The sequence below is a fragment of the Rhinolophus sinicus genome, chromosome 3, assembly GCF_057876585.1.
Source record: "Rhinolophus sinicus isolate RSI-liver-muscle chromosome 3, RSI-T2T, whole genome shotgun sequence".
Classification (NCBI taxonomy): domain Eukaryota; kingdom Metazoa; phylum Chordata; class Mammalia; order Chiroptera; family Rhinolophidae; genus Rhinolophus; species Rhinolophus sinicus.
The window spans coordinates 174,111,024-174,132,921 of NC_142503.1; the positions used below are offsets into that span (position 1 = coordinate 174,111,024).

At 40.3% G+C, this 21,898-nt stretch overlaps 1 protein-coding gene across 4 annotated transcripts in view; it reads right to left on the reverse strand.

Annotated features, from left to right (window-relative positions):
• DCAF5 (DDB1 and CUL4 associated factor 5) overlaps positions 1-21,898 on the reverse strand; it is an 85,183-nt gene that overhangs the window by 10,705 nt on the left and 52,580 nt on the right. For all 4 annotated transcript variants that reach the window (XM_019733487.3, XM_019733485.3, XM_019733486.3 and 1 more), the window contains exon 7: positions 11,694-11,760. In XM_019733487.3, the coding sequence (XP_019589046.1) occupies positions 11,694-11,760 (67 nt within the window). The remainder of the gene's footprint in view (positions 1-11,693; positions 11,761-21,898) is intronic.

Genomic DNA, 21,898 nt, shown 5'->3' on the forward strand with positions numbered 1-21,898 from the left:
AAGACAAGGAAACAAAAATCAAATGATGAAATGCATGAAAGCAAATCGATTCCAGTAATGACAGGCAAACAGCTCTGAACCGGAGCCAAGATCTTTTATTAACTATATACCACCAGCAGAAAGCTTCATCTTACAGATAAAGTTGCTATGGAAAGAGGTAAGATGAAATATCTCTCAGCATATGTGCTCTTACCAAGAGTCTTTATTTAGCCTTTAAGCATTGCCCACGCCCACCCACTATAATTCCATTGTCAATGAAGCTACAGCCACTTAAAACATTTCTCAAGTTTTTGATCCCCAAGATAGAATCCAAGTATTACCTTAGAAAAGGCCAGTCATGAGCAAAATGAGATCGAACCACTTGGGAACAGTTAGGCAGCTGAGCCAGGAGCATATAATTACTTAAATGTATAAAAATATCTCTGATCCATTTGCCCTCAATTTCTATGATGCAGATAGCAAACAAAACTAGCAAACATACAAAACCACTGCAACAATAATGGAGGGAAAAAAATATATCTTTTTTCTTACCCTGGTAGCAGAGAGAACTAGGATAAAGAAAGAAGCAGAGCCCAAGTATTGAGGATCTGAATTAGAGAGTGGGGGCCTTAAAGACACCATATATGGATTAAAATGAAGAGGTCACAGATACAGCGAAAATCAACATTTAAAAGGGAATTGACTTTGGAAGCCAAAAAAAGGGCCATTGATAGGAAGTTGTATTTTAAAGACCATCCTATAGGCTTTCGTTTTTTTTCCTTTTTTTTTTTTTTTTAACTTTCTAACATTTATTTAAGTGTGTTTTTCCAGGACCCATCAGCTCAAGTCAAGTAGTTGTTTCAATCTAGTTGTGGAGGGCGCAGCTCACAGAGGCCCATGTGGGGATCGAACCGACAACCTGTTAAGAGCATGGTGCGCTAGCTAACCAACTGAGCTAACCAGCTGCCCCAACTTTCTTCTTTAATTACTGAGAAAAGTACCAGAGGCCTGGAACTTGTAACATAGATAAAGATGTCATTATTTATGAACTTGGGATAATCTCAAAGGTTCAATTTCACTGGTAAGGGCATCACACTCACACAGAATACATGCACCCAAGTTCTGAACAAGGTCACCTCTGAGCAACCATCTGTTAACAGCTCAGTACATGATGGCCAACTTGTGCCCTTGGCCAACTGGCAAATATGATGCATTGAGATATAAACAAATGAGCATTCACTTATTTAAGCAATGAGTACCTTCTTAGTCCCTACCAGGAGCATGGCACCACTAGGGCATGAAGTACAGTCTCGGCTCCACCTGCCTCCATCCCACTGCAACTCCACCTTGTTCAAATATTCATTCCAAACATGTCGTCTCAGTGTTTAGAAAGAATATGACTAGAACAAACATCCCTTCTCCAGAAATAATCTGGCTCTAGTTTAGAGAAGCTGTCTTCGCTTTTCGCCTCCTGACACAACTCTTTTGCCTCATGGAAGATATCCTTTTTTACTGATGTACATATTTTTTTAATAACAGCAAGAGGCTTCAGCCTGCACTGATCTGTGTCTTGGTGGTGCCAACTTAGCTAGCACGAGGTGCTTACTCTACCTGGTGAATGACAAAAATGTCCTTTGCTAAATTTCCCCCCATATTTGACATTACTAATGTTTGAATTATCCAGGATGGATAATACATTTAAAGCCATTCATATCTCAGCCCAACATCATCAAGTTTGCTAATAAACCATAAAGGAAAAGACAGTGACTAGGACATAGAACTGGTGCGTTTTTATGGAGAAAAAGGATCAGGAAAGGTTAAGCACCGAGGTAGGGTGTCACGATGGAAACCCCTAGGCATCCTGAGAGCCTTGCATTCCTAGGTTGGAGTGGGAGGAGGGAAAGGTAACCTGAGTCTAGTCAAAATAAAAGGGATCCATGGGAATCTAAAACAGTTGTCCCAAAACAGGGATCTCACCATCCCGAAGGAGTTCCTTTGGATTTGTTTCTTTTCTATGTAAGGTTGATTCAACAAATAGCATTCCTGCTGACAATCTCTTCAGAAGTGTACATTTCCAACACCCTACTCCTACCTGTACCCACACTGGGGTGGTCACTAGCAAAGAAACTTCGGGTTAAGCCTCGTACCAATCTCTTATTTAATCCCACTGCCTCCAAGAAAAGGAATTTAAGTGACTCAGAGAATTAAGTGACTTCTCAAGTCATAGAGCTACAGTAAATGGCAGAACCTGGATCTGAACCAGGATCTATTTGGCTATAATGCCTAATACCCTTTTCCTCATGTTGGTAGACTTTAAGAAATGAAAAGGGTTTGAATAGGAATGGAGTTAGAAGCCCACAACTGATTTCTAAATCTTTCTGGCAGTTATCATGTAAGTTGGTTTCAAGTCCTAAATGTAGATGGGAGAAAAGGGAGACTGTCCATATAGTATCCTGAGTGCAAGCTCTACAGTAGCACCACAGGACATTTCATCACAGTAACACATTGAATAGACCATGAGAGTAGAACCGGATCTCCTGCAGACCTAGAACCTGGGGCACAATGCCTAAACCAAAGCAGGTGCTTAGGAAGCACTTGTTAAATGGATAGTGTTTTAGGGGAGGGCAATTCTAGAATAAGCACCATCAAAGGAAGACAGAGGATCTCATGTCTTAAAGAATCAGCTACCACAGAACTAAAGTTTATTGACCAAACCAAACTTTTTGTCAAAGGTTACTTGGAATACAATTACAGTAACTTTCGGAACTGAAGAATAATTGAAGGGTATCAATGCTTGAAAATTCCAGACCATGGAAAAACTGTTTCTATTTGTTCTTTCATGCACTGTGACCTCATCTGGCTTTTCTTCTTGGCAGTAACTTTAATACGAGGTCTTTTCTCCTTTTCCCCACCCCAACTGGCACCTAGGAAATCTGAAAAGGAAGAGAAACTCAATGGAGCCAAGACTGATGGTGTAAACAGCTACAGGATGAATTATTGCCACCATTTGTTTAAGGTGACCAGGGCTGTGTCCACAGAATCAGAGCAATGAAGGGGCTTCAGAGAGGTTCTCTACAGTCCCCTTCCTGGTTTCCAGGTCTCAGATGATTGAATACAGCTGTTACTATACAGTTGAGACACAATGATTTTTAGAGACTAAATTTTTATCAGTACTGGAGATGTGAATAATTCAGAGAGATAGATTTCTTTAGCCTGAAATGGCTCAAGTCAAAATGCCAGTATAAAAAAAAAGAGAAAATGACAGTACCAGTAAGAGCTTGGGGTTCCCTCTCCTCCATTACCTACCCAGACCTTGCCCATCAATAGCAGAATCAAGTTGGAAGGAATTTGGCAGGGATTATTTTTTCCAAGAATTATATAACCTAAATAATCTCTAAGATTTCTAAGACTGAGGGTCATTTCTAAGACTGAGGGCCAGGGGCCTGGTGAGGATCAACCTCACCCCATGGTTACCGAGCAGAGTCATGACCTAATCACAATGAATAAAATAGCATATACCCAAGAAAAAGGACCTCATTCATCCTTGAACTGTCATTTGTTTCTACAGTTCTGTACAAACCAATGGTCATTTGGGCCATCTGGTTTGGCTGGCTCAGCCAATTATGTGGCACTACTCTGTGGGTTTCTTTTGTAAGTCAAGGCGATACTTCCCTTGCCTCCACTTTCTTTTGGTTCAGAAAGGATGCTGGGAGGTGGGGAAGACTACAAATCACCTCATCTATTCTACTGTAAGACCTCAGGAAAGAAAATTATTGGGCCTCTCATAACATTCCAGCATCAGTGATGCACTCACTACCTTAGGGGGATCTTAGGAAACAGAAGGGACTCAGAGAAAACCCTTTGCTTAGAAACCTGAAATAGACCTCCCTGAAATGCCAGGGCCAAATGTCCCCCCTGAGAAGACAAGGACCTAAGTATACAGGTCCTCATTTCCCTCTCCTTACTTTTGCTCATCTTTTCACAAGAGTCAGCCAGAGATTTGTCCCCTCAGGCCCCTTAATGGTCAGAACACCACTTTTATTTCTCACCAACTTTTACTTCTGTTTAATTCACTTCAACAAAGTTTTCCAAGAATGACTATGCTTTTGACTCAAAAGCTAAAAGCAACCTGGTCAAGACTTCTTGATGCCTTAGTCTAAGAGCAACTTTCAATCACGCTAGGAAGTGGTCCTCAATGGCACTTGGGGTTACATAGAATAGGACACCACCACTCCCTAGCTGCCCGCAGGCTAATCTATCAGGAAATGCTGATGGTTTTCACCATGAAAATATATCTAGATTCCAACCCTTATTACCTTGGTCCAAGCCATCATCACCACACACCTGTATTATGTGAGACTCCTACTAGTTCTCATTTCTAGCCTTGGCAGACCCACTCCCACCATCTATCCTCAACTCAGCAGCTATAGTGAAGTATTAAAATAAGTCAGATCACATCACTCCTCTGCTCAGAATTCTCTAACGGCTCCCCATTTCACTCCAGTAAGAGCCTATATGACTAGTCACCCCTGTGCCCCACTTACCTCTATGACTTCAACTCCTACGACTCTCCCCCTCCCTCCCTGTGCTTCAACATATTGATTTCCTTGCTGTTTCTCAAACACACCTGACATTTTCACTTTAGAACCTTTGCACTGGTTTTACCTGAAATGCTCTTCCCCCAGATATCTGCATGGCTAACTCCCTCACCTCTTTGAGGTTTTGCTCAAACGTGACCTTCTCAATGAGGCCTACACTGAACATCCTATCTAAACTTGCATGTCCCCATAACTCTTCCTATCCCCCTTATTCTGCTCTACTTTGTCTTTTTCCATAGCACTTCTAACCTTTTGAACATATTATATAATTTATTGTGTCTATTTTTCATTACCTGTTTTCCCCCCTAGAATGTAAGCCACATGTTGGCAGCGCTCTTTTGTTCCTCTGCTATACCCCAAGCCTGTAGAACAGTGCCTAGCATAGAGTAGGTTTTCAATAAATATTTGATGAATGAATGCAACGATGTGAGTGTATCAGACTGTGGAACACAAGCATGCAGAAAAGAACCCAGTCTCCATTAGTGGGTTCCATCACCCAACATGTTTCTCTTTCTCTATCTTCCTGCTGTCAATTTTGAATGTTTCTTTGTTTTAGCCTTTTTACTAGAGTAAGAGCAGAAAAATAAAGGGGCTAAAATCCTACCTATCTTTCCGGGTCCTCTGAAATGCTAATTCCATGTAAACTTTACTGATACCCCAAATCTCTTCAAGCCCTCCTTATTTACCCTTTTAATGGGCCTTGGAACCCACTTTTAAATTTAGAGTCTGCACATACACACCCTTTTATCATCCCTTTTAGATTGGAAGTTCTTTGAGGGCAAGAAAGTGTTTATGTTTCAATGGCCCACAGGGCTTTGAATAATGTCTTACCCAAGGATACTCATAAGTAAACAAATTGAAGTGAATCTCATCATTTTCTTTGGAACAAGGCTTGCAGGAGAAGGCTAAAGCTATTAACTACCAATATGACGTTTCGTAAGTACTTGTTGAGGAAATTAATCTATATCATTCCTGACTCCATTGGCAGAATTAAGAATTTACTGCAATGAGAGACAAGGGACTTCTTTTCCACGCTATATCTAAGAGTTGCCTAAACAACCTCTTAGCAATTCCAAAAGGCCCGAGTGCACATTCCCAAGGTCTCCAAGCTTCAGCCCTAAAGAGAAAATCAACTACGGTACTGACAAGCCCGGAAGAACAGTGGCTGCCTCCTGGGGCTCACAAACCACTTAAGAGCTAAGAAAAGCCAGATGGGGACCGCCAGTGCTGTCAGTAAAGCTCAAAAGAGCCCCACAGACAGCAATGCTTAATTTCACAAAAAAGTCAATTATGCTAAGTTCTTCTTTCATCATCTGTACTTCACATGTGTTTGCAACCAACTACTTGTGACCAATTAAAAACAGTTGTTCTTCCAATTACATGGGAGGGAAAAGCAGGTGCCCAGGCCCAACTCTCTGAGAGTGAACACATGTCTAGAAGAAGGAGGGGAGACAGAGCATGCACACATATGCAGGCTCATGAAAATGCATTTACAGCTGTTTCCAGCCTACCTCATCGGCCTACTGGCAGTGCGGGTGGCTGCGGGACTTGGCAAGTGAAATTGCATGTTTTTCCCTCCGTTCAGGGGAAAATCTGTCATATAACTTCCCCCCTCTTAAACTACTGAGTCAAGAGCAACGTTCATACAAAAACAATTTAACCGACCATTCAGGAGGGTACCATGTCTTGGTCTCTAAGGAGTTTTTCAGAGCCAAGTTAAAAGGCAGAAAGCTTTCTTAATGAGGAATGACAGTCATTGAGTGGCTACTGAGTACCCCCCTAATGTCCTGAAGAAGGTAGATATTACTATTCTTTCTGTATTGTTAATATTCTTACTTTACAGAGAAAGAAACAGACGTTTGGCAAGGTTAAACAATCTTTCCAAAGCCTCCAACCAGAAGACAAATGGATCAGGAATTTAAACCCAGGCCTACCAACTCTATTACAGTATGCTTCTTTCCATAAATAGTAAGGTCTTAGTGTGGAGGCATATCTCAGGGGAAGCAACTTAATCTGTGAAAACCCTAAAGCCCTTTCCAACAAGAATTAGGGGAATGGGAAGGAGAAGGCAATATGAATATTTTCCAGAGACACTACCTCCAACACACGTTGCCAAATCCATTACTTCCGTACCTAAGTTACTAGGAAGCAAATGCTTTGGAAATTATGGATCTATGGGCACTGATCTTTTTATACATAGCAATAACAAAGTCTTACATTTGAAAGCACATAATTTTCAGAAAGCTTCTAAGACTGTTAAATCATCTCATGAGGTGGTGGGGGCAGAGGCAATTTTACAGAAGAAACTGAGGCTCAGACAATTGCTGTTATATAACCTGCCTAGAATGAATCATTCAATTAGCTAGTTAGTGGCAGCACTGGACTTGAAACCAGGTATGATTTTTAAAGCCTAATGCTCCTTTCAATACACCACACTGACTCAATACGTAACTGCAGGTCTATTTATTTTATTTTCAGATTTATCACATAAAAACAGATGCTCTTCCTACGTACTTCAGAGGTGTAAAACATATTCTGATGGGCTTTTTCTTTGCCACAGCAAAATTCCCAGTTCTATTCCTTCTTCTAATTTTTGTGTTTTTTTTAAGTCATTTTCTTTTTAAAAAAATTTTATTGGGAAACAGCCATGGTCATTGGTTACATATTGCTTTCATGCTACAATGGCATAGTTGACTCTTTTAAGGAGGGCGCAGGTCACAGTGGCCCATGTGGGGATCGAACCGGCAACCTTGGTGTTATCAGCACCACACTCTAACCAACTGAGCTTACCAGCCACCCCAATCCTTCCTCTAATTTTTAAAGAAGTTTTTTAGAAATGAGTTGTTATTTGACATCAACTAAAAACTCAAGCCTAATCTTGCCAGGTAGCAAGTTTTATGGTAGGTTTTAGATTTTATATCTCAAAATGATTTTCTAAGCCCACCGGAAAGCACGATGCGAATAACTTAGCCAATTCAAGTCAGTGCTGTTTATATAATAAATTTCATCTCTGGAGTTTGCGATTGTCCGTCTTTCTGAACAGAAGAGTGAAGAAAAAGGTGCTCTTGCATTTAGCTCACACTCAGGACTTCTCTTCATCTAGACTCTCAGCATTTGGCATGCACTGTGAAGCACACAGCAGGCATTCAATAAATGCTGATTGCTTGTCATCTGATTATGCCATTAAGGCAAGCCAGCTTCCTCGTAGTGGCCTATCTTACCGTGTTCCCCCAAAAAGACCTAGCCGGACAATCAGCTCTAATGAGTCTTTTGGAGCAAAACTTAATATGAGACTCAGTATATATTATATTTATTATATATTATATTAATTATATAATATATTATATAAGACCGTGTCTTATAGTAAAATAAGATCTGGTACATTATATTATATTGCGATATTTATATATTATATTGTATTGTATTATATGATACCCGGTCTTATATTATAGTAAAATAAGACCAGGTCTTATATTAGTTTTTGCTCCAAATGATGCCTTAGACCTGATTGTCTGGCTAGATCTTATTTTAGGGGAAACATGGTAGTATCTTACATTCAACTGGAATGCATAGAGGGAGTGAACTCAGCTTCATTCCGTATTTGTTTCAGTCAGATTAGAAATTTCCTGACAGACTTTTTGTCATGTAAGCATTCAAAGCTAGAACCCAAGAATTGCATCTAGCCCTCATATGTTATGTTTGCATTGCTGAACCTTGCCAAATGTTTTCTGAACTACAAATTGCCAACATTTAAAAATAGAGAATTACATGTAAAAAGTAAAAAGAGGTGCTATGTATACCTGAAGCCAGGTTGAAGGGTGGGACTATAAAAAGGATTAGATGAAAGCCTGTATAAAGAGCAATTTCACCATCACATTCCTCACCCAGTACACACAGCCAGGAAACTACTCCTTCCCACATAAGCGAGGCTTGGGGAATGACAACTGAAAGAGATTTTGGACTGGGAACACCAGACTCAGCTAGGGGTGGGGTTAAATGAAAATCTGTGTATAGATATGAGATCTACAGCTCTAGTCCCTTATCTGGCTCTTAGAGCCATAGTTCAACTGCCAGGCAAATACCTTCCTGATAGGAGATCAAAGAGTCCTATTCTGGGAAACTAGCTGATTTCGATAGTAGAAAGCCAAAAGAGAATGTCCAAAATGGAAAATTCAAAAATACTATGCGCATGCTATAGGAAGAAAAAGAAACTGTTGGTAGTTTTTGAAAAAATAAGCGTTGTGATATTATTTGATTTTAAACTTAGGTACTTGTATTACTTTTATAATAAGTACTTAACTATAAAAATAGTAAAAGAAATGAAAAAAGAATAACGAAGGAAGGATAGGAAAAGAAGTATATGAACAAGGAAGAAAAATGTGGGTGGGTTGTCAGAATAGTGGCGGGAAGGCTGAGTCCCCAAATGAGCCAAGGTTTGCTAAAAATAATCGGAAAAGGTACTATAGTCACACGCAGAGTAAGATGATGATCAAAGGGACATATTTGCTGTGATAGACTGGTGATGTAATGCTGAGGGTTAACACAGAGAAAACAAACCCCTCAACTATCAGTTAGGGGATCCAACAAGAGATAATCAGAAGGTCCTGTGCTTGTGTACAAAGAAAACCAAGTAAAGGATGGGGGATCCAGGACCAACCACAGCCCATGTGGAATCCATGGGGCTTCTAGCCAACCCCAAGCACGAGTAGACCGTGGGTTCTGTGGCCTCCAAAAACAGCTTACGTGATCCTGAGTGTACTTTCTGAAAGACCATGTAGCACACGTAATATCAGGAAGCCAAAGATTTTCTCTGGTCTAGTCAGACTACATCTGTTGAACTTATTCAGTTAATCCTTAAACAGAGGTGGAACAAATCCCAAGGAGAGAAACCTGTACATCCAAGGAATTGACATTTCTTTGAGGTACTGCTAAATAAGCGCAGGTGCTATCTCTGGAGGAGCTCTAGAAGGGGACATGAGCGCTACCTTCAAATGAGTAAAAGGCTATAAGGAGGAAAAATCATAATAAGGCCCTTCTCATAAGCCACCACTCAAAGGACTATCGGGGTAGAGAGTAAAGCTTCCAGAAGGATTTTCTAATCACTGGCGTTACCCTAGGGCAACAAACACCCTGTCATGGTGGGCATCTTAGAGGTTTAAATTATTCCTCAATAAAAGTATACTTTAATACATACTTTTTATATGCAAGTTATAACTCAAAAAAATGATTGTGGGGGTGGGTTTGTGAACAGAACATTTTGTACACCCCTGATTTGGGCCAATACCCTTGCAGTACTTAAATGCCTTTCTGTCATGTTTTTATTTTTATTCAGGTAAAAAATATTATTTCTTGTAATTTATTCTTTGACCCATGGTTATAAACTAATTTTTCTTAATTTTTAAATTAAGGAGTTTTTAAAAAGATGGAAACCAGTATAAAAACTATAGCTTAATGAAGTTTTATAAGGTGAATACCCTTACAACCAACACCCAGGGCAACAAATGGACTTTTTCTGGCCATTCAGAGGCCCCTATATGCCTCATTCCAATTACAATCCCGTCTGCCCCCTTAAAGTAATCATTACCCTGACTTCTGTATTAATCACTTATCTGCATTTTAAAGTAATTTTATTTATCCAAGTGTGCATTCCTATATACTTTAGTTTTGCCTGTTTTTTTGTTTTAATATGTCTTTTAGTTTTCCTAAACAATAGGTTTCTTCTTGTCCATCCATCCTTTTTCTACTTATAAAGTCAACCTAACAGTGGCCCACACTCCTAAGTCAGTATAGAAATTAACAGGGAGAGGAAAAAAATCAACAATACTATTGCCAATTCTTTCCCCTTTCTCTGTTCATACAACCATGAAAAAGATTCCAGAGAATAGTCCTGGGGAAAGGGGGATGATCCACTTTCTATTTTAAAGTCATATTGACTTAATAATTAAAAGCTTTTCAAGATCAGGTAAAAGGTACAGTTAGGCCCAAAGATTATGTCTCTGCTAATCAATCTAAAATTTATGGGGGCAGGAGACTTAATACAGAACTACCTCTAGTGCTAGACCATCATTTTATGTTCAGATAGATGCTGCTGTCCTATTTGGTTGTGCTTAAAAGGTAAGCTGCTTCATCATACTTTCCAAATTCCAGAAGGGGGAAAGGCCTTTTACAACAGGTTTGGTAAGCAGACCACAGCAGTAGGATAGTTACACCAAACGTGGGCCTCAACAAGTTTCGAAAGGCAGATGTTTGGTAACAATATTGTTAACTCAGCAATAGGCAAGCCAACAACTTCCCTAAATTCTGAGCACTAGACACATGCAAGACACTTGACATAGTCTTCTATAACTTTCCTAATGGCCATTTCCCAGTTTGATGCCATGTATCTATCACCCAGAGCAGATGGCTATATTGAGCTGTCCTGAGAATGAAAAATACACATTTTTCTACCCGTGGGAAGCAACCGGTGTAACACGTAACTGAGCATGTGAGGACACTATTATTAAGAATGAAGAATGAGCTAGGCTATTTGAAACCTCAGCTGGCCTAGATCCAAATTTATAGAAAGCTGCAGGCTTTTTTTCCCAGAATATATCTACAGCAAATGCAGAAATATTTCTTCCTAATTTCTTTAATGTCTGAGGTCAGCCAAACCCCAAGGAGTGCATCTGTCCATCAACAAAGACAGTCCCACTTTGGTTCATATCACCAGGGAGGCCAAAGGGAAAAGAGGCCTTAACAACTATCTGTGGAGGGATAAGCAGGAACATGCAGATGGATAATAAAGGAAAACTATGTAAAAGCAAGATAAAAATATTCCAGGTGTGAAATAGGAGAGAGAGAAATGGACATAAAGGAGGTCTATGAAGTCTAAAGAAAAGTTCTTAGGAGAAAAAAAAGCTGAGCATCACTATGTCAGATATGGCTATAGTTGAGGGTTATAGTTAAATCTGGCTTCTAATTTTCACTTAAAATTTCTTTTGGTCACTTTTCTGATAAACTTATTATGTTGAAAGAGAAATACCTTCCTTATTGCCACCAATCTGTCCTTTCAGGGCACAACATGCCAGAATCAATGGAGCCAAAACGGCAGCAGGTTCACACTAGAGGTCCACTCACCTGCTTCTGGGTCTGCAGGAATTCTCCACATGTACAGGTTGAAGTCATCAGAGCCTGAAAGGATATACTGTTGGGATAAAAAAATATATTATTTATATGTTGACAATATATCTATATCTACCTATCTATTTATACAGAGAAAGACTTTTTTAAACTAAACAAGATAAATGGAGATATATTCATAAGGCACCACACAGCAAACACCCTCTTGAAAGTATTTGCAAAACAAAAAACAAAACAAAACAAAACAGTATTTGCAAATCAAAAGGCTCACTGGCCAAAACTCAGCAACAACCAACCAACCGGCAGGGACTTGACCAGACATTTCTCCAAATAAAATATACAAATGGCAAGTAAGCGGGCTGGCCTGGTGGCTCAGGCGGTTGGAGCTCTGTGCTCCTAATGCCAAAGGCTGCCGGTTGGATTCCCACATGGGCCAGTGGGCTCTCAACCACCAGGTTGCCAGTTCGACTCCTCAACTCCCATAAGGGATGGTGGGCTGTGCCCCCTGCAACTAGCAATGGCAACTGGACCTGGAGCTGAGCTGCGCCCTTCACAACTAAGACTGAAAGGACAACAACTTGAAGCTGAATGGCACCCTCCACAACTAAGATTGAAAGGACAACAACTTGACTTGGAAAAAAGGCCTGGAAGTACACACTGTTCCCCAATAAAGTCCTGTTCCCCTTCCCCAATAAAATATTTAAAAAAACAAATAAATAAAAGAACAAATGACAAATAAGCACATGAAAAGATGCTCAACATCACTAATTGCTAGGGAAATAAAAATCAAAACCACAACCACAATGAGATACCACTTCACACCTATTAGGATGGCTATTACCAAAAATAAAAACAAAACAAAACACAAACAAACCCCCCAAACAGAAAAGTATTAGTGAGGATGTGGAGAAATTGGAACAGTTGTACATGGCTGGTGGGAATGTATAATGATGCACCCACTGTGGAACACAGTATGGCAGTTCCTCAAAAAGTTAAACACAGAACTAGCATATGACGCAGCAATTCCATTCTTAGGTATACGAAGTCTGACAATTACATTCATAAACTTGTTGCAATGATGTTACTAACCTTTTTTTGATATCAGGGGGATTATTCATTACAAATTTGTACTAACTGGACAAACAGTTAACCAAGTTTACTATTTAGAAGTGCGGAAAAGGCTGCCTGAAAAGGTTAGACGACCTGAACTTTTCACCAACAATTCATGGCTCTTGCATCACGACAATGCACCAGCTCACAGGGAGTTTTTAGCCAGTAAACAAATAACTGTATTGGAACACCCTCCCTACTCACCCGATCTGGCCCCCAATGACTTCTTTCTTTACCTGAAGATAAAGGAAATGTTGAAAGGAAGACATTTGGATGACATTTAGGACATCAAGAGTAATACGACGACAGCTCTGCTGGCCATTCCAGAAAAAGAGTTCCAAAATTGCTTTGAAGGGTGGACTAGGCGCTGGCGTCAGTGCATAGTTTCCCAAGGGGAGTGCTTTGAAGGTGACCATAGTGAAGGTGACCATAGCAATGAGGTATGGAGCATATGTAGCATTTTTTCTAGGATGAGTTTGTGAACTTAATTGTCTGATCTTCGTATATCAAATTGAAAGCAGGAACTTGAGCTATCTGTACACCAATGTTCATAGAAGAATGCTTACAATAGCCAAAAAGTGGAAACAACCCAAATGTCCATCAATGGGTGAATGGATAAACAAAATGTAGTCTATACATACAATGGAATATTATTCAGCCTTAAAAAGCAAATTCTGTTACATGCCACAACATAGATGAAGCTTGAAGACATTATGCTAAAGGACATGAGCCAGATACAGAAAGCCAAATATTGTATGATTCAACTTACATGAGGTACCTAGAGTAGTCAAATTCAGAGACAGAAGGAAGAATGGTAGTTGCCAAGGACTGCGGGGGAGAGGAAGAAATGGGGAGCTACTGCTTAATGGGTATGGACTCTCAGCTTGGGAAGATGAAAAGGTTCTGGAGACGGATAATGGTGATGGTTATACAATAATGTGAATGTACTTAATGCTACTGAACTATAAAAATCTGCCTTAAAAAAAAAGAAAACAGAAAAGATGAGTCCTAATTGCCCTGACTTTAGGGTCTATCCAAGTAATTCCCTGCAGTTTATGACACTATACTGGTTCAAGTTAGGAAGTTGGAATGCAGAAGCCCAAGGGCTTTCTTCTCAGTGTAATTTTGGCCTAACTACCTACTAGTTGGCAGGAAAGATTCATTCTAACTAATCAAGCACTGCGTGCCAGGTACTCTGGTGCTTACAAAAATATGTGAAGTAATATCTGGGTTCCCAAAGAGCTTAAATCAAGTAGAAAATACACATGTAGTTACACAACTACCATGCGATAAAGTAGAAATCACTAGGTGCCATTATGAGAAACAAGGTGCCCAGTGATTCACAAAAAAAGCAAGGCAAGATAGGTTTGAGCACTGAGCCAGCCTTACGTAAAGAAGTAACACAAAAAGCTAAAAGACATCAAGATAAAGCGATGGTGCTCTTGTAGACTACTGTTTTAACAGGAACAGGAAGCATGGCTTAGCTCACTCCTTGATACTGGCTCAGGTGGTTGGAGCGCTATACTCCTAACGCCAAGGTCACCGGTTTGATTCCCACATGGGCCAGTGAGCTGCGCCCTCTACAGCTAAGATTATGACCAACAGCGCTCCCTCGAGCTGGGATGCCGTGAGCAGCTGGAAGGTCGGCATGAGCTGCTGGAGGTCAGCATGAGCTGCCCTGGGCTGCCGCGGGCTGCTGGGCTGCCATGGGCTACCGTGTGCTGCCAGGAGCAGCCAGTGGCCAGCGTGAGTGGCCGGTAGCCATCGCGAGCAGCCATGGGCTACTGTGTGCTGTCAGGAGTGGCCGGTGGCCGGCAGTTGGCGTGAGTGGCCAGCAGCCATCGTGAGCGGCCAGTAGCTGGTATGAGTTGCCGTGAGCTGCTGTGAGCGGCTGACCAACGACTGGCAACCGACTGCCTCAGCGGGGGTAGTGCAAGGCTCATAATACCAGCCTGGGCCAGGGAGCTGTGTCCTGCACAACTAGACTGAGAAACAACGGCTTGAATCAGAGTGGGGGAGGCGGAAGAAGGGGAAAATAAATAAATAAATATTAAAAAAGAGTGAGCCAAGGCTGGGCTTACGAGAGATTTTACTATTTCGTTGTGAAGGATCTGTGCTTTCCTAATTTGTTCAGCTATTCACCAGGGAAAGAGCCACGGAAAGGTAAAAGGGGACTCCAGACAGAACGCTGACTCAGAAGATTGCCTTAGAAGGAAGAAAACTCCCACGGAGTTAAGGCCTCTTGGATTTAATATGACAGCCCCTAAAATATATAGAAAATGTGTACAATGTACAGGCTTCCTCTCAGGGATAAGGGCAACTCCTGACCCTCTCTTCCTCTTGGAACCACCACAAGGGAACGGCTCGGGATGATTTCCAAGGAGGGGGTCTTGACCCACTGCCGTCTAGTCAAACCATTTAAGTGTTCACACACACTAGAATCACAAAACTGCCCTGAGGAATTCATTTATGACATTTCATAGTTGTCTGCTGGGCCCTTTCCAGCATTCAAAGTTGGCTGCCTAGGATACTGCTGACTGTGGGAGACTGAAATAAAAATAAGCCCATCCCTTTATTCATTAAACAAATATTTATCAAATATCGACTATAGGTTGGACACGGTTCCAGGGAAAGAAATAGAATTGATCAAAAAAGACCCTGCTCCTACCCTCATGGAGCTTACATTTTATTGGGTTGGAAGAGGAAAAGAATTATATACATATATAATGTGAGAGGAGAGTGGGTAGAAAAAAAAATTAAAAAGAATATGTACTTGTGAAAAATAAAAAAATATATATGTAATGTGTCCAGGGGTGGTAGAGAGAAAAATTAAACAGCAGGTTAGAGTATATAGGGAGTGCTGGGGTGGTTAATTTCCATTTATATAGGGTGATCACAGGTCTTGCAGATAAAATGGCATTTTGAGCAGAGCCCTGACGGAAATGAGAGAGCAAGTTATGTGGATATCTGGGAGATGAGTCTTCCAAGACAGGGGACAGAGTTCTGGGCTATTTTAAAATACAAGGTAGCCAAAAGAGCGCTTTTGTCCTCCTGCCCTCCCTTTCTTCCTTCTTTCTTTTTAAAGCTTTGTGGAAATAAAGATTATTTTTAGTGGGCTGAGTACAGAGGTACATTTAACATCATCAGAGCAGTTGGAAAGATTTCTCTCTTCTAAAGCTGTATTGGAAGGGTTCGTCTTCTCCTAGACCCCAGTTGGAGCCTGTGATTGTGGCCCTGCTATGATTAGCACTCAAGAGGACAGAACACTGCAAGTCTTGATTAGCCATCTCACAAATATTTAAATATTTGTTACAGGGAGCAAGAAAACAAGGATCAAATAGTGCCAACACTAATCACTACCAAAGGAAACCCAAAGTATATAATTATATCCAGATTTATGAAACACAATTATTATTTGAATTAACCAGAAAATTGAACTTCACCTCAAGTGGTGAAACTGGAGGTATAAGTTTCTCTCTTTTCCTTTTTATCTTGATATCTAATTTCAAACAGTATCTGCGCATTCTTACCCAGGCAAGCTGGTATTGAATCTGAAGCTGACCTAGAGAAAAGGACTTCTGGCATAGATAACAGAAAGGTTCAGCAGCAGACTGCCCTTTATAAATACCGGGCAGTATTTATGCCAAAAAAATGTATACACATGACTTGTATTCATTTTTTGTTATCGGTATATATTAAGTACTACAATTTTAAGTTTTTCCTTTCTTAAAATATGCATACATTCTTTTGGCACTCTCTGTATGTAAGCTATAGAAACGTAATAGAAAAAAATGGTTGCCAAAAATTCCTAGGTTTAATATTTTTATTCCCTTTTGTGATGTACCCTGTTTCCCCGAAAATAATACCTAGCCGGACAATCAGCTCTAATACGTGTTTTGGAGCAAAAATTAATATAAGACCTGGTATTATATTATACCTGGTATTATATTATACCGGGTATTATATTATATTATATTATATTATATTATATTATATTAGACCCAGTCTTATAGTAAAATAAGACCGGGTCTTATATTAATTTTTGCTCCAAAAGACACATTAAAGCTGATTGTCTGACTAGGTCTTATTTTTGGGGAAACACGGTAGGACTTCACAACCAACATTCACATTTAAAACACCCCCATGAAAAAATGTAAAAATTGCTACTGTTCAGGTTTAGAAAAGCAAAAACTAAATAAGATGGTGTTAGGTTTGTAGCCTAGTGGGGACATGAATATGAAGAATTCATTACCTTCTCTTAGGTCTTTTCTTTGATCTCATTCTAAACAGTAAGGGGTAAATGACAAATTAAAAACTCACTTCATATGAGTCTTTTACCTTGTATCTTAACTGAGACGAACAGGGCAGGCCTCCAAGGAAGGAGAAAGAGTGTTTTAGGTGTCCACTATCTAGGCAACGGAAGCCCCACTTCCCAAAATGCTCTGGGTTGGGCGGGGAGGTAGGAGACCCACAGGCTACTTCAGATCGGAGAGTGGAAGACATACTTAATTTTGATTTGGCTTTGTGGGTAAGATGAGTGATACCAACGCAAACATGAGCATAAGCTATTGCATGGATTCACATCATCCATAATCCTCCCCAGGCGGCCACAAAGGTTAAAGCTTGGCCACACTCTGACCCATCTCACTGTTTATTCATTCTGTCTAAGAGCCATCCTGTTTGTTTACTGATCTTGATGCAGCCCAGCCATTTTACGCAGAGTCAACCTGAGGCCAGTGCATTTTAATCTTTTTATCCAACCCACTGTCAGTATAGAGACATTAACTTAACCATAGGGACAGAGCAACAACTCCTCTCAATAGATTTCAAGAAGGAACCACGACCGCGGCCGCCACCGCCACCACCTCCACCACCACCACCACCACCACCACCACCACCACCACCACCATAAAAAAAAAAAAAAAAAAAAAAAAAAAATTACAGAATTAGCACTTGTCACTGTTTCATTTGCCCACATGTCCTCTGTCAATGCATTCATTAACCATTATGAAAAACAGTCACTCAGGTAACACTCCCTACTCTCTGGTAGACTGCTGTAAGGCCCAGCACCCCCTCCAGGAACTCCTGCCCCTTTCTTCAACTCTTAGCATTCTCGAATTACACATGCTCTCAAGACCTTTGCTGGCTGAATACCCAGAGAAGACGATGCCTCTAACTACACAAACCACTCTTGTAGACTCACGCAAGTCACAAGATATTTTTAATAACCTGAGGTTCAAAGAAGGATCTAAACGTAGCCTGCCACAGCAAAACTGTTTACTAAACAGCAGCTTACTAGAGAAAAAAATTGTTAGCCATCTTCAAGCAAAGCAACTATTTCTCCCTCCCTAACACCTTTATTTAAATCTTAATGGTTAAAACAAACCAAAAAAGGGACAATTTTGGAATACAGATAACTGTATATTATATTGTAAGGCCTCACTGGGTTTAGAAATATGGATATATACAAAAAATGCTCCTCATCCCTAAACAAAATACACATTAAAAGTTCTAGAAGGCAGGAGAGACAGGCCATCTATCTGATATTCTCTAATAACCCAGAATATGTCTTAACAGGACCTTCCATTTCTCTCTCTCTCTCTCTCTCTCTCTCTATATATATATATGTATATGTATGTGTACGTGTGTGCGTATGTTTGTACAGCATTTGATATTCTCCAACATCTGTTGATTGAGAAGGAAACATACCAATCAATTACCATTCACTGAGTACTGATCAACTTACATAGTTCTCTCCGAGGCTCCTTCCATAGTAATTGATTAATTTTTCTCCAGTAAATGGTACGCCTGTCTAATTAACTGTACTGCCTAGGACAGAAAAACCAGATGGCTCTCTAGCCTAGATCAGTAACAGCAGAGAGACTGCAATTTAACATTTAAATCAAACACAGGTCTTATTTCTCCCTGACCTTTTGTCAAAAGGGGAAAAAATGTGATTGAACAATTTTGTGATGTGTTTTCCAGAAGACTATTTCCAGAAAAAGGTTTGCCAATTGGTATATAATATACCTTTGATCATATCATTCATAATTCATGCCACAAATACTACCCAATGCAATCAGAGAAGTTTTTCTTTGGAAATAGCCAAAGCATAGAATTATTTTATTTGTGGTAGGAGAAAACAGAATTCCATTGGCTCCCAATAAAAGCATGCAAATAGTCATACCCGTAAGATTCACAATATTTTTGCATGTGAAATTACCTGATTCTTGATTTTGGACCATTTGCCATTTTAGCTCCATTAGGCTCCTGGAATTCTCTAGTTTATTAAAATGACTACCCTTTAGGGGTTCTGAGTAGGAAAAATTCTATTAATAAAGAAACGTTCCATAAAGACAGCCAATAATAGTCAAATAATCAGTAGGGAGGAAATTTTTAAAAAATGCTCTAAATCTCCAGCAGCTGCTTGTAACAGAGTAGGCTGCATTACTTAAAGATGAATCTTTATTTGGCAAAACTCTTTTGGAAACCTGGGCAAGATGAGAGGGCATCAACCCAAAGGCCTTCAGCAATCAAACGCTCCTCTGTGGGCCTCAGCTTTTATATGTGGGAAGTGGGGAGATGGCATCACTCATTTCAATCTACCCATGAGTATTTATACTCCTCATTCAAAAAAGGTCTCAACCATTCATAGGAAGGAAAATTACTTTCCTTTTTTTGAAGGCACCTGAAAAAGGGGCAAAGCTACGAAAGTTAAATCTCTAAGGAGGATGGGGCAGATAGAGCAGGAAAGGTTATATTGTGTTTCCTTCATTAATATCCACCAGGGATTTCTTAGTAGAGCCCAGGCTCCTAGACAGGAACTCGAGAGATTAAAGGTGAACTCATGTTGTATCATCAGGTCAAATCAATTTCATATGTTCCTAAGAAGAAATCAGGTCCCTAGTGTTCCTTTTCAGCTGAACAATTATAAATCAGACCATATCAAACAGGCCTGCATACACTCCAGAGTGTTTTAAGCTTTCTAAGCTCTAAAACTGTATCAGCAAATGGACTAAAAGATGACATAACCCATGAGTGCAATCTTAATCCAGGATTGCTAATACCTGAAACCCCTGGGTTTCAGGAATTCCATAAACTCCTTAACACATTGCGTACGGCGGGGTTTAAATCCCTCGTGAAGATTCTCGTGATCCGTACGCAACTTAATATCATACGTAAAACTATGTGCATATATACATTTTTCTGAAATGAATGTTCGCAGCTTTTAGATTTTCAAAGGGGTTCAGGATTCAGAGAGTTATAAATAGTTGATTTAATATACCAGTTATTTTCAAGCTACCTTCTTTTTATAAAAAAAGTCTCTTGATATTTACCTAAATAATACACACAACAAGGAATCCCTCTGCCACTACATTCTGTATTCAGCTCCTCTTCATCAGACGATGGAAGGTACTATCACCACTTAACCTGTATAACACAGGTGGCAGCATGCCTAAGAGGAAGAGGGTACAATCACAGGCAAGAGACTGAGTCTAATCCTGTTTCTGCTGCTGATTAGATCTGCCATTTCAAACTTCTCTAGGCCTCAGTTTCACATGGGGATAAAACCTGTCCAACGAAACAAACCCAAAGGTCGCTGGGAGGATTAATATAAAAGAAAGTGCTTTAGAAGCTAAAGGGCTAAAAATATATGATATAAAAGAAAGATAAGAAGAAATTAGCCTGAAGTCATAAAGCAAGTCCTAGGATGGAACCCAAGAGCCGAATCTCCCCCTACTAAAAGTGTGCCTTTATTTCAGATGAAGAACACGTGGGTTGCCAGGCCCCCAAGTGAGATTAATTAGGACTAGAGGGAGTTACAGAAAAAAGTAAAGTTCTAACTTTATAAGGTGCCTCACTGGCCTGGAGTGCACTTACTGGTACATTCCTGCACCTCTGCTATACCCATATAATGTCAACACAGAAAGGTTGAGTGGTGATGTAATGTCTGAGGCCAGGCCACATATTCAAGGCCATTCTGTTGGATTCACAGGGTACAAGTCAGCTCTTTTCTCCAGGGAATGAGACAGAATGATTTAATTATCAAGATTTCAGAGGCCTTGCCATCTATCAAGTTTAAAACAAAGACCTGTGTAAAGCAATCCCAATGCTCAAACATTCCAGTGCCCAACCCTTGCAAGAAAACTTTATTATACTTTCTCCTTCCTTCCTCATTCTACTTTCAGCAAGTGTACAGGCATTAGATGAGACTAAAGCAAGAGAAGATTTTAAAATTATCACACTGTCCCTTTGCGGGCAACACATTCCTGTTAGCCTGAAAGACTTACTTCCCAGAAGCCTTGGGCTGCTCTGTTGGACTCTCATAATCTAGGACGAGAGCCATTTAAGGAATTGTGAAAGAAAGGGAACAAAAGCCGAGTGCTGTTTTACAAGCATGTGCCAGAAAAGCTAGCAGGTGGAAAATTGGCCTTCTTTTTTAACCCTGTTAAAAGATTGGCTCAGTGAGTAATACGGGGTGGGGGTGGGGGGGTGCTGGGGGTGTGGGGGGGTGAAGCTTGGGAGACAGAATGTACCCAGTCAGGCTTCAAGGAGAAAACGAAAGATAAACAAAAAAATCTAAGTATGACAAGAAAGCAAGGAGGAGAACCCTTGGATTCAGGCAGCCTTGAGAAGAGGAAATGCTGTTTTATTGCAAGATTCCTCACTATACTGTAAGCCTAAAAGGTGGACAGGCTAAAAAAATAAAAAGGAAAGGAAAAGTTCAAGGCTCTTTGGGGGGGCTAATTGTTTCTGTTGATGCCCAACCAATCTGATGTCACTTATGTCACCTTATCAGATGACAGAAGTTATTAAACTTGAAGAATTATAAGATTATGCTAGAAATAAAGAAACCACGTGTTTTTCGCCAAAAGTGGGGAAGACAGATTGTATAGAGGGCTCTGAATGCAAATCTCAGAGAGGGTCCTGTCTGGCAGTCATGTGAATGTGTCTACCACAGCATCTGGCATAAGTAGATGCTCAGTAAGTATCTACTTTCTTATTTTAAACAACGGAGGGGAGGGGAGAAAGGCATGTAGTTAGGAAGGGTTTTAGTAGAAGACAGGAAAAAGGAACTCATCTCTACTGAC